This window comes from Urocitellus parryii, chromosome 10 (genome assembly GCF_045843805.1).
Source record: "Urocitellus parryii isolate mUroPar1 chromosome 10, mUroPar1.hap1, whole genome shotgun sequence".
Classification (NCBI taxonomy): Eukaryota; Metazoa; Chordata; class Mammalia; order Rodentia; family Sciuridae; genus Urocitellus; species Urocitellus parryii.
The window spans coordinates 19117363-19134340 of record NC_135540.1 but is presented as its reverse complement, the minus strand read 5'-3'; the positions used below and the strand labels follow the sequence as shown (position 1 = coordinate 19134340).

The 16978-nt window shown below is 37.5% G+C and overlaps 2 protein-coding genes across 2 annotated transcripts in view; one reads left to right on the top strand and one right to left on the bottom strand.

Moving 5' to 3' along the window:
- Positions 1 to 5976, top strand: part of Frem3 (FRAS1 related extracellular matrix 3) — a 57334-nt gene extending 51358 nt beyond the window's left edge. Inside the window, exons 7-8 of the mRNA XM_026392739.2 lie at positions 3766 to 3915; positions 5765 to 5976. Of these exons, the coding sequence (XP_026248524.2) occupies positions 3766 to 3915; positions 5765 to 5976 (362 nt within the window). The remainder of the gene's footprint in view (positions 1 to 3765; positions 3916 to 5764) is intronic.
- Positions 5977 to 13827: 7851 nt separating this feature from the next.
- Smarca5 (SNF2 related chromatin remodeling ATPase 5) overlaps positions 13828 to 16978 on the bottom strand; it is a 32769-nt gene continuing 29618 nt past the window's right edge. The window contains exons 23-24 of the mRNA XM_026392714.2: positions 15682 to 15789; positions 13828 to 15107 (exon numbers count right to left, since the gene is read on the bottom strand). Of these exons, the coding sequence (XP_026248499.1) occupies positions 15042 to 15107; positions 15682 to 15789 (174 nt within the window). The 3' untranslated portion in view covers positions 13828 to 15041. The remainder of the gene's footprint in view (positions 15108 to 15681; positions 15790 to 16978) is intronic.

Below are 16978 nucleotides of genomic sequence, written 5' to 3'. Positions count from 1 at the left end.
CCTTTTAAAGCATAGCCATGTGTCTTTTGAGACCTTTACTTTGCACCTTGTCATATTGCTTTTCTCTGTTTCTCTTTTTAAAAATATTCTCTTTTCAGTGAGATATACCTATGGCTGTAGAATTCATTGAAACCAGGTGTGATGTTCAGACTTTCAATCAGACTTTCCTAATTGCCTGTCCTGAGGAATCATTGCTAGTGTCTCAGATAAGGAAGATAAGGACTATCTGAAAACCGTGCTAGGAACTGTTTTCTCCAATCTGACAAATCTCCTAATACAAATTAACATGGGGCATCTCAGAGGAGCTTAATGATTTTTTTCCAACTGACAATATCCTCCTCCCACATATATTTTATTACTCACAGAGGCTTGAGGGCTGGGAATGTGGCTTCATGGTAGAGCACTTGCCTAGCATGTGTGAAACCCTAGTACCAAAAAATAAATAAGGAGATGGGAGTGAGTTCTTACTTCTGCCCCCTTTAAACAGTGTCATAACTGATCCAAACTTTTTCATATCTTTCTTGCTCCTTGCCCTTCCCAGCAACCACACAGTATAATTTCTCTGTCAAAAGCAGGTTACACTGGGTCTGTAGCTCAGTGGTAGAGCACTTGCCTAGCATGTGTGAGGCACTGGGTTCTATTCTCAGCACCACATATAAATAAATGAATAAAAGTCCATCAACATCTAAAAAAAAATTTTCAAAAGCAGATTACTTTGTCCAAATTTTAAAACAACTTTGTAATAAATTTAAAATACTTCATAAATTAGTTAAAATTATCTATTCTCCACAAATGTAATGTATGTCAAGATCATTGTACTGTCAAGTGTAACTAATTAAAACAAATTTAAAAAATTATCTATTCTCCAGTGAATTCTTGAGTGCTGAGAATATTCTGACCATGGTGTCACTAAGTATTCAGGGACATGGGATGTGGCCCCTGAACTTGGGAAGTCCATAAGCCTTAATAAGAACACAAAACACCATGATAGAATGTAGCTTCAACAGTTTCCCTTTCCATGAGTTGCTAAATCAAGAAAGGAGACCAATTGGGACATCATGTGTGTCACCTGCAAAAAAAAAAAGTCATGTGCATGGAGAACAGGTGGACTGGAGTCTGGCTCTGCCTGAACATCGCTGTGTGGGAGATAAGCTAATTAGCTGCTGTCACAAATGAGCAAACAAAAGAGACTGCATTGGTATTAAGCAGTATTCCTAGAATTTATCAAGGCAAAGGAGGCAGGAAGGTGCCATCAATTAGACATGAGCCGCTCATAAAAAGAGCCACAAGCTTGGGCTTATCTTAAGTCTTGGCCAAAAGCGCCATCTAGAGGGCTGAATGGTCCTCAGCAGAGGTGGTGCCAAATGCACAGGAATTGAGAAAGGATTAAATAACCAGCCAGAATAGTGACCACAGAAGAGATATCCAACTATGGGAGGGACAGGTCTCCAAAGAACCCACAAAAGTGCCCTGGGAAAACAGAATCAGCTTTTCTTCCATCTTCCAAGACTAGAGAGTATTGATCACCATGAAGATACCCATCAAGAAAAGAACTTTCCTGCTATCCTGCCTCTCCCATCCCAACCTTGGAGACACCAGAAACATCGTTAGCAAGAATGGGGAGATGAAGTGGAAGTTCTTTTTTTTTTATTTTATTTTTTTTATTGTTGGTTGTTCAAAACATTACATAGTTCTTGATATATCATATTTCACACTTTGATTCAAGTGGGTTATGAACTCCCATTTAACCCCGTATACAGATTGCAGAATCACATCAGTTACACTTCCATTGATTTACATATTGACATACTCATGTCTGTTGTATTCTGCTGCCTTTCCTATCCTCTACTATCCCCCCTCCCCTCCCCTCCCCTCCCCTCCCCTCTTCTCTCTCTACCCCCTCTACTGTAATTCATTCCTCCCCCTTGTATTATTTTTCCCTTTCTCCTCACTTTCTCTTGTATGTAATTATGTATAACCCTGAGATCTCCTTCCATTTCCATGCAATTTCCCTTCTCTCTCCCTTTCCCTCCCACCTCTCATCCTTGTTTAATGTTGGTCTTCTTCTCGTGCTCTTCTTCCCTAGTCTGTTAGTTACTCTCCTTATATCAAAGAAGACATTTGGCATTTGTTTTTTAGGGCTTGGCTAGCTTCACTTAGCATAATCTGCTCTAATGCCATCCATTTCCCTCCAAATTCTATGATTTTGTCATTTTTTAATGCAGAATAATACTCCATTGTGTATAAATGCCACATTTTTTTTATCCATTCGTCTATTGAAGGGCATCTAGGTTGGTTCCGCAGCACAATTCACAGTAGCAAGAAGTGGAAGTTCTTGATATGAAAAAAAAGAGAGAGATGACCTTAGCACCTTTGCCAAATGCAAATGGCAAACGGAACCCATTACCACAGTGGTAAAATTACGCCAAATGTTAAAGAGGTATGGGGTAAAGAATGCTTAGTTTCCTGAAAGAGTTAAATGTGGCTTCCCTGGGACAGGTAACTCTATCAAATTCTTAAAGCATGAGTCAGCATTTGTTACACTCTAGCTCAGACAACATCACCAGCAAAGATGGAGGCTCCAAGCACCTGCTACACTGGGTGCATTGTGAGCTGTTTGCAGCAACTGGAAAACAGCGCACAGTATGGGGCAAAGTTGCAGATGATTTCAGGAAAAAAAAATGGACTCAATTCAGATTATGAGAGGTCTTGCATGTTATAGTAAAATTTTTCTCAGCATTTACAAACTATTAAAATACATCCAAAGCAAATTAAATCTGATTTTTACCCTCCAAATGTTTAAGTCAAATATGCTTCTTTGTGAAATATATTTGTGAAGATGTCATCTCTATAACTTTGATTTTCCATTTTCCAATTTCAAGGTCATTCCTCTTAGGGGAAGCTGCTTCTCAATGTTTTTTTTTTGGCAGTGGGTGTTAGAGGGGACACAGGTTTTGTTTTGTTTTGGTTATTGGCCTCCAGATGTCATAACTCAAACAAAAACATTTATTTCAAAAATTTTTTAGGACAGCATATGTCTAGTGTAACAGCTAAGCCTTGTAATCTTTAAATGGGCAAGTTTGTAGGCTACATTTTAGAACAGAATGAATCAGGCATATTTGCATATTTGCTTGGCCAAACCTCAACACTCATTGTCAAATGCTCCTGCCTTTTGGAAGATACACGTTTGCCCAAGCCGTGACCTGCTCTGGCCTCCTTCAGCTTTCTTTCCAGAGAGCCACTTCCCTGCATCTATGGGGAAAAAGCATCTGGCATCTCTGCTAACAGGATCCTGCCTCCCCTCGGATTAGTGTCTGTCCCTGTGATCACCAAATGCCTTGGGAAAATGCACAGCAGCAGTCCCCAAATTCAGAACCCTGCCTCAACATCAAGAACAGTTTCTACAGAAGAAAAGACTCCCTAACTCCCCACCATCTTTTCCGAGTCACTGACTTGTCCGAGTTACAGCCAATTAGCCAATTTCCCCTCCTTTTTCAAAGAGAGCTCTTAAAACAGGAAAAAAAAAATGAATAGGGTTCCAACTGATTTTATCTCCAGGTACTTCCTGGAGTCAAAGTCATGGCATGTCGCTCTGACATGGCTTCTGGGGAGTTTCTGGGTTTTTTCTCCCTGAGCTAAATATTGACAGGACCTGTAGGATCTGTCAAGTCTTGCTGTTGTGATGAATACCCAGGCTCACGCCAGGCCAAAGAAGAGGGTTCTCCTGGGAGGTGGAAGCATTCTTTGTCCTTTGTGCCTCTGCAGAGCCTAACCTGCACTTTGGGGATGCAGAGTATCATGTTGATGAACGTGCTGGCTACGTGGAGGTGTGTGTCAGGAGAGCAGGTGCCGATCTTTCCCAGGCATCATCTGTCACCATAAGCTCAAGGAAGACTGAGCAGAAGTCAGCAGAAGGTAAGAAGCCATTGAATGGATACAACATTATAATATGCGTTTTCAATAGGGTCCAGCCTAGCCTTTCTTGACGGGCATCTCCTACCTGAACACAGAGATCACAAGCGTATGTAACAATTTCTGCTGTCTATAAAATATATAGAACATTCAAACATCACCATTTATGATTCATTCATTACCCACTTGCTTCTAATAAGTTCAGATTAATTTTCTAAAGTTCAGAATATTTGTAGGTAGTTAAGCAGTTCATAAAGAATATTTCAGATGATGGCACCCCCAGAAAAGCTGAGCAAGTCCCCACTCCTGGAGGAATCCAGTCACATCTGAGACCTTTGGAGCAAAAAAGTTGTTCCATCTGACTCTGGGGCATTTTCTTTGGTTTTCAGCAACATGTCCTCTCCTTTTGTCCCATTCACCTTTGTGTTTCCTGATTTGGATGACAAGGACCTCCAGCAGCAGAGCTGGACAATTCTGGATACTACTCCCTCTTGTGGACCTCAGTTGCTTTAGCAGAAAACTAAGAATAGTAGGACCCAACAGGAAGGAAAAGGCAGCTCCATCTACCCTGCACTTACATGTTCACATTTGCAGCTGGACCTTTTGGTCTCCTGGGACATGGACAGCGAGCATAGCTCCAGACTAGTATCTTGTGTATCCAAAACCCCTGAGAATATTTTAAAACAAAAGCAAAGAAAAAGCAAAACTCCTGTAAATAATACCCAGTAATCTAAAGAGCTGCACTAACTGATGAGGCATACGAAGAGTCAAATGCACATTTATGAATTAAAAATGTAAAGCCAGTTTCATCATGCATCCAGAAATGTTAAAGTAAATAAACATGGCCATTTTACTTACACTTGGAAGAATTCACACATTAGAACTCAGGAATTATCTCAGGACATTGTACATGAAACCAGTAATGATTCTTACCAGTTTCTTTTTCTCTTGATTTATTTCTCTTTCTTTCTTTTAATCTTCATAGAGGGTCATTCTTACTCTAGGTATATACATGGAACCAAAGACGAATAGACCAATTGATTAATTGTACTTTTTCCATTTAAATTTGTTTACAGGAGGTGTTAATTTTGATCACTTGATTAAGGTGGTATCTTCCAGGTTTTCCCACTGTAAAGTTACTTGTTTTCTTTTCAATTAATAAGCATTTTATGCACAGTTAACTTGAGACCATATAAATATTCTCTTCCTCAAATTATTAATACATTCATGTTCCTTGGGGGTTTCTAGTTTCGGTTCAGCACTTATCACTGTTGGTATCATAACAGGTGATGACTTTTCAAAAAGTAGCAAAGAAGCTATATGGTCAGGGGCAGCAGCTTGCAAAAGTGATTAACAACCCAGAATATGGCAGGCACAAGCTCTATGGCTGAGTAAAACTGAGCAGAAAGTTGCACAGTTAAACCAGATGTTTGGCAAAGGTGAATGAGTGAAAACGCATCAAAATAAAATTCATAATGGTTAGCTTCCAGGTTAAAAATTTAAAAAGGAAACCCTTTCATTTCTAACTGAAGCATCCCTCAGAGAACTTTTATTATATTCCGTGCATTCTTTGTGAAAGTGATTGGAAAATGACATGCCACACTCACTGATTGGAAAATGATGTTCGAGTCAAGGATAGCACATGGACATGGGATGAGGAACTACATATATGGCATTTGGCAGGATATGAAAATTTACCCATTCTAGGGATTGAGCCCACAATATGATTTTGAGTGGGTGCTGAGGACAAAGGCAAATGCTGCAGAGTTGATGAGCCATCTCATTTTTCTCTGAAAAATACCTTACAACAATGAATTCTAGAGTCTCACCAGTGCCTTTTCCTTGCCCCTAGCTGGAGTTGATTATATTGGTGTCATCCAAAGACTGGACTTTGCCCCAGGAGTACACATGCAGACATTCCGAGTGACCATCCTCAATGACTTGGGACAGCCCGTCTTGGAGGGTCCAGAGAGGTTTGAATTACTTCTCCAGGTGCCTACTGGTGCAGTGCTTGGAGAACCCAATAAAACCACCGTTATCATCAATGACAGCATTGCTGACTAAAGAAGAGTGCCTGTAGTTTCTTTGACTGAGAGGCTTCCTGAGAAATATAAGCAGCCAAAACATGTGTCCCCACCACAGAATAAAGCTCCACTGTCGCTAGAGCTTTGCAACTCTGGGATAGTAGTGCTGTTGTAGTGCCATTGGTGTTATAGTTTTGGTGATATGTGCAAAAATAGTTTATGCAACTGCATGGAGATAAAAATATGTATATACAAAGAATGGACTGAGCCCACAATAAGTGAGATTGTGCTTTTGTTGTCCTATTTCTATTTTCTTTTACTTTGTTTCTAAGACCAGTAAAACCCTTTATTGTCAATTAAATCAATACTGAGTACCAAAGATTGACCTCTCTTTACTGATTAAGGCTGAACATGAAATACTTCATTTATGAACATACACACACATGATTATTATCATCATCATTCTGTTTTGAATTTTCTGGGTTATTGGATGGGAGTGCAGATATCTGAAATTTGCAGACAAGTTCCTCTTGGCCATTTGTTCAATTTCCCTCCACAGCCCTTCATCAGAGCCACTTTGGTAGGGACGTCGTTCCATCAACAAGCCCTGCTTTTGCACCCCTTTGTAAAAAGGGTAATAAACAGTAAGGTGATAAAAATATAAGTATCCGAGAGGAGAAAAAAGAAAGTTTAAAGATTTGCATAGTTCTCAAACTGCCCAATTAGTTCTTAACTAATTTTGGAATGGCAATATTTATAGTCTTTAGTGTACCTCACGCACGTCACATAAATCATTTCAAGTTATCACGAAGCCACATCTTTGTACCCTATTGCTATTTTTGAGGTATTTATTGTGCATAACTTGTAAAAATGTGTTTCAGACATTAACCTATTTCTAAGCCAACCTGGTGTTCAACAGAAACCATTCAAACATGGAGGAGGGGTAAAAAGGCTCTTATTGTAGGCAACCTGCACAGATGGGCGGAGATGTCCTTGTTCACCATCAGCCTGGGCCTGGCTTCAGTGCTTGACTTCATTTCTCCCATCCAGAGAAAACATTTTTCTAAGCTACTTTGTAACTCTTAACTTTGCTGCTCCTCCTGTGAAATGAGATATTTGGATTCAACTTTTAAGATCCCTTCCAGTTTTGTCTGATTCTTTTCTGAAGGAAGACAAATTCACCAAAAGAATATATCCTCCCTCATCATACAATTTGCCCAATTACTGGGGTCAAAAATTTTGTAAACTCAATTAAATTTAACAATCATGTATTGGACTTTTTCTATAGATTAGAAAGATACAGACCCTTCACAAATGTTAGGGAAAAGCTATATACAAAATATACATGGGCCAGGATAACTCTCTGATATATCCCTAAGCCTCACAATGCCCTGAGTCAGCCCTGCCAAGGCCTAGACTTTGGCCCAGGGACTTGGACTTCTGGAGACCTCCAGAACTATGAAAGATAGACTATCGTGATAAGTCATCAAGCTTGGGACAGTTTGTTACAACAGCCACAGGAAGTTAGTACCCAATGAGAGATCTGCAGAATTTGCTGATGTTGGCAAAGTAAACTAGAAAGTACAAAAAATAAGACACTCGGTGTTTGACTGTGAGGTAATGTTTGTGGAAGCAGTTGAGACCCTGTCTTGAAGACCTGTCTCAGCCCATTTGAGCGTGCTATTGCTTCCAAGCAACATCAACACATGCACCATGTCTAAAAGCCATGGGAATCCCAGCCTGGGCCATGCAAACCTGTATTTAGAAAGAAGTTGTAGGGGGGCTGGGGATGTGGCTCAAGCGGTAGTGCGCTCGCCTGGCGTGCATGCGGCCCGGGTTCGATCCTCAGCACCACATACAAAGATGTTGTGTCCGCTGAAAACTAAAAAATAAATAAATAAATAAAAAAGAAGTTGTAGGCAGTCCTGTCCCTAAGCTACTCATCATCCACATATTAAGGAATGTAATTAAGTGACAGGCATTGCTCTACTCTTAACAGTTCTGACACCAAATGTGTTGGTTTTCTCCCACACCAACAACAAATCCTCCACCTCTCTAGACACCTGCTGGGTGTCCTACAACATCTTCCCAGAGTTATGTGAGACCCCACAGGGCTCTGCAGTCCCGCAAAACTTCTCCCACCTCAGACGCCAGACATAAGCTCCAGACCTCTGATACGACTGCCAGCTTGGCTACAAGTCACAAGCTCTTACAACCCCTTTCTCAGGTGTGATAGTTTGATAATTTGCTCACAAAACTCAAGAAAATACGTAGTATTTTGCTATTACTGGTTTATAATAAAGAGTTCACATGAACAGCCAGATGAAGAGGCACATAGGGCAAGGTCCAGAAGGGTCCCAAGTACAGGAGCTTCTGTGCCCTGGAGTTTGGGATGTGCCACCCTCCTTGCCCATGGTCGGTTCACCAGGCCAATTCTTATGGAGTGGTAGATCACTCACCTATCACAGGAGTTCTTGGGTTCCATCTCCAGCACTGCAAGGAAAACCAACAAACCCTCAAATGTCAGTAAGAGGGGAATACCATGGTCTCTAGGAGCAGTGCTTAATTCGTGCTGAAATTTTCTAGGCTTTTTGAAACAAGGGGCAGAACTTCTATCATGTTTAATGAATATTGTGTGTTCTTGTTAACTGGGCTCTGGAAAGACTGCTGTTGTCTGCAATCTGCCCTTCCCCAGCTCCCGGGCACCTTTGTCCTCCTAGGGTCTGACCTTCCTGGGGTCACCTTCATACTAAGCCTCTGTAGGTGAGACCCCCCCACCTTCCAATTCCAGCACAGCACCAGAGTTGCATCTAAGGTTTCACAGCAAATTGTTTTGAGGACAAAATTGGGTTTGGGATGAAAAAGAAGTTTCTATCATCAAGTGCTTTTCATTCAAATTCTATTTTCAGTGACTAAAGAAGAAAAGCTTATCTCATGAATCAAAGTAGGAATTCACAACAGCTTAAGGTGAAGAAATAATCTCTATTTAGCTCCACTTCTTTCCCCAATTTATGAAACAACCTATATACATAAAAACACCCTTGGATTATTTACCCCCTCAAAGACAGTGTGCTTGAGAAAGAAAAATATTTGCTTAATTATTGACTTTGCAAGTATATTAATAGCCTTTTTGCTAATGTGGTGATTATCTTGTTTAAACAACAAAGCCTTCAGCATTGTCTCTCTTATTACTGAAGATGGATGATATACAATATTAAGCATTGGCATCGGACCAGTAGGACCAGTAAGACCCGTACATCTTGGATGCTAGAGAATTAATCACCTCCTCAGTTCAAAATTTAGAGGCTGGGAGTGTGGCTCAGCGGCAGTGCACTTGCCCAGCCTGTGAGGCCCAGGGTTCCATTCCTAGCACAAAAACAACGAAAATGTAGGTGACTCTCAATGTGGGATATTCCTATGTATACAGAAGAATGGGAATGGGCACATTCCCAAATACAATCCAGAAAATAAGGAACATGGCTGTTTGGCCAACTCACCCTCACTACTCTACAGGTCCAAAATCCCAATAATTCTTGTTCATGTTCACTCTATTGCCAGTAGCCTACTACCTTAGGGACACAGAGGGGAATTACAACCAAAGAATATTGTTGCTACTGGCAAACAACATGGCTGGTCAAGGAGGTATGTTGAACACATTTATGAAATTGATTTAATGCTAATTTTTTAAATCAAAAGTTTAAGTGTTTAAGTCAGGGAGAAGTAAATTGAGACTATTCTTTTATAGTACTAGAGTTTAAAAACTAATATCAAACACCTCATATCACCTGTAGGATAAAGCTCAATGAAAGACTCAAATCAGAAAATTTGGCAATGTGAATTTTGATGCTTGGTGAGCCTCAGACCAAAAGGATTTCCTGTGGTAAAACAGCCACAGATCTAATGGTTTCAGCTTGTCCTCTGCTACCCTCTTTCAGGCACATGTCCTATAATGCATTTCAACAATAGCCTCCAATTTTCCCACCGTTTACTTCTCATGTTTTGTGATCTTCCTCAAAGCAGATCTTTCCTTTTTCAAGGGAGGCAACTGGAAGAGAGTACTATATCCACACAATTTACAGTCACTGCTTGTTGAGGGTTTAGAAAGAGAAGCCTATTCTGTCATCAGACCACTGTATTCTTCGTTCTGAGCACAATCTTAAAAACTTAAGGGTCAACAGGAGTGCCAACTCTATCTCCAGATGTAGGTGATTTAAAAAAAAAAAAAACAAAACAAACAAAAAAAAACCTTACAAGACCCAGAGGCACTAATCAATCTCCAGTACCTCAAAATTGGGCAGGAAGACATTAATGTTCAACACATCATTTCTAAGCAATCTAAAAAAGCTGTCCTGAGTCCTCATGTGTTCCCACGGGGCAAAGCTCATGAGCAAACAGGACTACAAGTTCTGGGTATGGATCTTCATAGTTGCCCAGGTGGAAGGGAAGATTTGGTGTCTTATTCTCGGGCTATATACTGTACTACTGACTTTCTTCCTATTTATACAGTTTGGAACTCAAGACAAAAAAAAAAAAAAAAAATCAACATTAATAGCACCCAGACTGTAACCTTTCTACAGTAATGAAAAATACCTACAGATATTGAATAGCCTGCCCATGCCTAATGCATCAATATGGGAACATAAACTTCTGACTTCGATAGATCATGTGAGATATACAGCAGGATGTGCCTGAGAATTACTTGTACATATTTTGACTTAAAAACTGTCCTTCCTGGCTAGGGACAGAGGTACATGTAACCCTAGCTACAAGGGAGACTCAGGAGGGAATCACAAGTTCAAGGCCAACCTGGGCAACTTTAGCAAGATCCCATCTCAGTATAAAAAATAAAAAGGGCTGGGAAGATGTAGCTAAGTAGTAATGTGCCCTTGTTTTCAATCCTCAGTAAGACAAAAAAAAAAAAAAAAGAGTATCCCTCCTGTGAAAGAAACAAACATCCAAAGTCATTGTGTCAGCAAGTCTAATTCTTTAACCACCATTTGTCACTTCTGTAATAAAGTGGCTTACAATTCAACAGTCCCTTGCACCAACTACCAAATGTTGTTTGGCCATCATTTCATCACTTACTTGCACAGCATCATTTTATGATACACTGATTTGTAAATTTGAGCAACTGATGATGAAAAATTCTGTACCACTTATTCCACTTTTAAAAAGGAAAACAATAACCAATAGATAAATTGAGATGTTCTGATTCATTACTACTTGGACAGCTTAAATTGCTGGGCCCTACCCACAGAAATTCTGATCCAGGAATCTGAGTATGGACTGAAGAGGTTTTTGGGGTTTGTTCTTTGATGCTAGGGACTGAACCAGGGCCTCTTACATGCTAAGCATGTCCCCTCAGGAGCTCTATCACTGACCTATACCACCAGCCCCAAGAGAATTTTTTTAAGCAAGCTCCCAGTTGTTGCCACTGTTGCTAGTCTTAGGACACACTGGAGAAATGAATCTTTGACATAATTAAGATATTATGACTTAAAAGCTAGTATATAGAGACCCTGGTAAATCTGCATAAATTCAAGAAAATGCATTCTGAAATATTCATCATACATTTTTTAAAAATCCAGGTTGGGGTAGGGGCACAGGGGGAATAGCTCAGTGGAAAAGTACAAAAGGCCCTAGGTTCAGGCAACATCCACCCCAAGATCCGTATTAACTTGATCACCATGTTAATCTTGAAAATGTCTGGTTTCATTTTGCTTTGGCAAAATATCTTAAAACAAAGCTTTTTAAATCTTTAAAATATTTTTTAGTTTTAGGCAGACTCAATATTTTTATTTGGTGCTGAAGATAGCACCCAGTGCCTCATGCATGCTAGGTGAATACTCTACCACTGAGCCACAACTCCAGCCCCAAGCTTTTTAAATTTTATTGCTCATATTGAACACCTTTGAGGTGATAAAAGACTGATTCTAATTCAGATCTGGCACGAGGCCCAAAGTTCTACATTTCTAACAAACTCCCAGGTAAAGGTTTTACGACATATTCCTGGTAGGCCCAGAGGATTACTGACCTCAATTTTCAAAACACACTATACTTAGTGACTTTTTCTAGTAAAACTTGTAATGTTGAGTTAATGCCCAAGTTGTAAGCTACAAAGGTGGTTTTAAGGGAAAGCATACATGAAGATAGTAAAGCGCTACCCAACCACTGCGACTGTCAAGGTTTACCTAGGTGACTACATGAGGCCCCAGGCAGTTTAGGTCCAAATATACTGAAATACAAGTTTATAAAGTGCTGCTTCTTTCTTTAAAATGGTCATAGAAAAAAAAAAAAACTATTTTACTATGTCTGAAACAAGTGCATTATTTTGAGTTCACTTGAGTTCAACCTCTTCATATTTTTTCAACTCCTACAACTTGAGTCTGCCTAGTGAATTCATTCACCCACAGAAATACTTCATAAGAAAAAGTGTCAAGTATTAAGGACTGTAGGCTTTTCAGCACGGGAGTTAATGAACATTATGTGAACTAAGGACTTGCAAATCTCTAAAGGGAAAAACAAAATTGACATGGCTTTTTAAAATACTGTATAAATATGGAATCCAACACCATATAATAGGATTCTATTTAAGAAAATTTGAAACCTACCAACAAATCAGTAGATTAATTGGTTGTGTGTCAAATACTTATATTGACCCACTTATTCCTTTTTGCTATTACTTTTTACCTCTTAACTAGATACTAGAATTTTATCAATACATTTAACTAGACACTTTAGAATCTCGTAAGAGAAAAAATATTTAGATGTCCATGAATACAACTATTAATTATGATTGATTAGTGCAGAATTCCTAATAATTTTAATTCGTCATAATAAACGCACATAAGCATTGCTGTAACATTATGCATATTTAAAAATAAAGCTTGTTATTGGAACATTTTCCATTCTTTTTAAGATTAACATTTATATTGGGAGTAGAAAATAACAATTGCATTTTATTTAGTAACAGACATTACCTTCCCAACAGAAATTATATACACAGCCTTACTCATTAAGTAAATGAAATATTCTAGATAATAGATTGCTGAAACACATCACTATGTCATTACTATGTCAACACTGGCTCTTCTGGGTTTACTTCAGGCACCATCCTACCAGTATGGGATGGGCTTGTTTTCCAATTTTCAGTCTATCTTCACAGTTAGTTCTTTAAGACAGAGGGGTAATTTGAACTTAGTTACCATTTTTCCTTCCCTTAAATAGCAAATAAAAATGTGATTTGATTTCATTCTAGATGAACATGCAACAGTGGTATCTACATTCACTGATGAAATAATTATCGCCTGTATTGGCAAAACTGCAATGCTAAATACAGGCATTATTAGTTTTCATGCTTTTCCCAAGTCCATTTTTCTTCATATTAATTTATTTTATATTTGAGTCTGCAAGCTTTCAAGGACTAGTATTTAATTCAGTCTATATTTCCACTCTTTTAACTCCTCCCAATTTTTCTTTCTCTGAAAAACATGACTTTAGTGACCTCTATAGTTTTCTTTCAGCCATTTTTTTCCCCCAATTATTTTTTTCTAAAATGAGGTCACAACTCTTATTTAAGAATCCAATTTTGTTTTAGAAGTCAATTTAGTTTGGGGAACATGTAATAAATCCAAACTACTCTATAATTTACCATAAAAACTGTTTTGTTTGATGTTAGCATCAGCAATCCCATATTTCACAAAATTATGCAGTATGAGTAATACTAATCAATCAGAATTTTCAATTATATATGAACAGATGAAAATATCTAATAGAAATATGAGAGGAAGCAATCTAAGTATAGGGAAAGAGAGAATGTCCTAAGGGAAAAAAAGTGGAAAATTAAGTGAGAAAAAAAACTTTTAATGTAAAGAAAAGACCACTTTGAGGATTATAAAAGTTATATTTATTCACGATGCTACATTTATTGCATTCCCTTAGAAAAATGAGGAACTGTTTATGTACCCAATTTGCACATATAAAACTTTATACAAATTATGTGTAGCACATAAAGGCCTCTGGTACAGCTAAAATCCTGACACTACCATTTGGGTATTCCTGCTTCAGGGTCTCCAGTTTATCAAGTCTGTTCCATAGAAAATAAAAACTGGAATTATACTCAGTCTTGCTGCTAACCCTTAGAAATTATTTTAAAATATAATAAAATAAAATTTTCATTTACTCTAAAACTCAAAAAATACTATAAACTGGGAGTGAATACACTTTGTTACCAATTTTAACAACATGACAAATTCACACCTTATTGTAGTTGGGCCTTTCTAAATTTAAAAAAAAAAAAGAAAAATCACCTTAGTTCTGACATTATCTTTCTAAATTGTGGCTGTTTCAGAAAATTATTTGTCAAAATATTTACCAAATACTTAAAAAATAATAATAATAATAATATTCCTTTTACAAAATGGTACAACACCTTAAGGAACCAGAAAATACTAAATGTCTTTGGCTATACAACTAAAAGGCCATTCTTCCAACAGAATAGGGCATATTCGCTTCAGAACCAACTATAAAACCAGAAAGCATAACAGAAATATGCATAGAAATTAATGATAATTTGACTTGCCTTTTTCCCCATTCTATAATAAGCAAGGAGAATGCAATTTACATAATCTTTCCAGATGAAACTCAATAGCACTACAAAGAAAATACCCAAATTTCTGCAAAGGCAAAGTGAATTAAAACAATTACACAACCAAGTGAAGACTGAAGGGACAAATGTTATTTGCAATTTTTTTTTTTTACTTGTTTGCTTGTTTTAAAGCCTTACAAGTGTACAAATCATAGCGGATAAACAAAAAAATCACGATCTTCACAAATGGAACTATAATAGAAAAATAAATCAAATGAAACATTTATTAATAAATGAAGCCTATTTTATTACTTCAAGTGTTAACGATAAAAAAAATTTCAGCACAGCTGTTGCATTTAAAAAAGTGAAACTACATACTATATTTCTAGCTCAGTAAACAGATGAACCTGATGTCTTTGAATGACATAACAATTGAGCATTGTACAGTACATCTTATGAAGACCCGTAAATTAAAGAACTACTGGTTTAAAGTTAGTGATTATGAAACAAATATGCATTCATAGTTTCAGTTTCTTTTTTCTTCCTCGGCCATCAGGTGCTCCGTCCATTTTACGTTTCTGTGTCTACAAACAAACAGAAGGATTATTTTTCATGGCAAGACTAATACCAACATGATGGCACTTTAGTTATCACTGCTACATAGTAACAGTTAAGTACAAGAATTTTTCCCCCGAGACTATCAAGTCCCCAAATAATCATATTATTATTAAGTAGCAAAATAATTTTTTTCCCTTTATAATGCTTATCTTAACATTGCTAAGATCTCACTAGGACAATAAACCAAAAGTTAAAAGCTAAAAGCAAGGATTGTGATGCCATTGTTTTCCTAATATTTCTTAAATTATTCTAAAATTATGCCCTGTATTCCCAAAACGACTGTGCACTCTGGGCATCCATGAGACATACCTTTGCAGATCTTCAGGAGCCCCTAAATAAGATAACATCATTTTCCCTACACAGTATAGTGAAGTTTCATTTATACTTTCAAAGAATTTAACTATTATTTTAAAAAACAAAACATTAAAAAAATGAAAAAACTAACACATTAATGATAGTCAAGTAATATTCAAATACTTAAAAAAGAAAATAATGAACTTTACATGGTCTGTACACCTTCACATATTCATGAATACTTACTGAAGGCTTTGGTCCTCTTTTCTTTTTCTCTGCCTTCTCCTTTTCTTCTAGTTCCATGTTTTCTCTTTCAATTAGAGTAATTAAGGTATTACACCTCCTTTGGAGTTCCTGAGTTATAAACATAATTACATGATAAGCTTGTATTTTCCATCTATAAGTTGTCCTAATTTCAATTTTTAAACTAAGGTTATGTCTTAGTAGGATAATATAAAATCACTCATAAAAAATTGACAGTTTAAACAAAAATAAGCAAAAGAAATTTATTTTCATGTAGAGTCCATGCTGAGGATTTAAAAAAGTTATGTGATGTTTTTACATCATACTGGTGAATACTCTTCACAAATCCTTCCTACATTTAGGAACTGAAGCAGTGAAAATGAACATCTCAGAATATATGCAAATATATGCAATACTGTTAACTTTACTATGACTGAGAACTCCATGCTATTTATACCACAAAATTTTTAAAAATCAATAATGCATAATCTGAAGGTGAAAATCAGCTGGAACGTTAACATGCATAACCTTTCACTTCAAAGCATTATCAGAGTCTGGTGTGGTGGCGCACACCTATAATTCCAGAGGCTCAGGAGGCTGAGGCAAGAGGATTATGAGTTCAAAGCCATCCTCAGCAAAAGCGAAGTGCTGAGCAACTCAGTGAGACCATGTCTCTAAATAAAATACAAAAATAGGCTGTGAATGTGGCTCAGTGGTCAAGTGCCCAAGTTTAATCCCTGGTACCTCCCCGCCCCCGCAAAAAAAAAAAAAAGAAAAAAAAGGCATTATTAGAATTGAAGTAGTAAAAGTAGCTCATGCTACCTTTCCCAATTTTGAAAAAAATGACCATAGAAGCCTTGTGAGTTCTACCTTTCTGTCTAGCAATCTATACATCCTCCAGAAAGGGTTTTAAGTCTAATGGAGTAGTAAACACTTCAGGAACCCTAAATCCATCTGAATCAATGGTAACAACTCCATTACTTACAGAGCAAAAGTAACTCTGTTCCTGTAATAAATTAAACTTTTACATAGACAACCACGAAACAATAATTTAAATACTATATAGAAGACATCATACAAAGCTTAGAAATATGTGCAATAACATATAGAGATAGAAGGTAATAGCATTAAAATTGTTTCCTTTAACAGCTGTATCAACGTATTACAAATATGTGTATAAATCCTCTGGGCTTCTAGACAAGAATTATTTATCAGCAAGGGGCTATATATATCATGACTTTTGTGTGCTTTAATATGAGACATGCTAGAAAGTAATGCAGTTTTTAGACCATAGTATTAT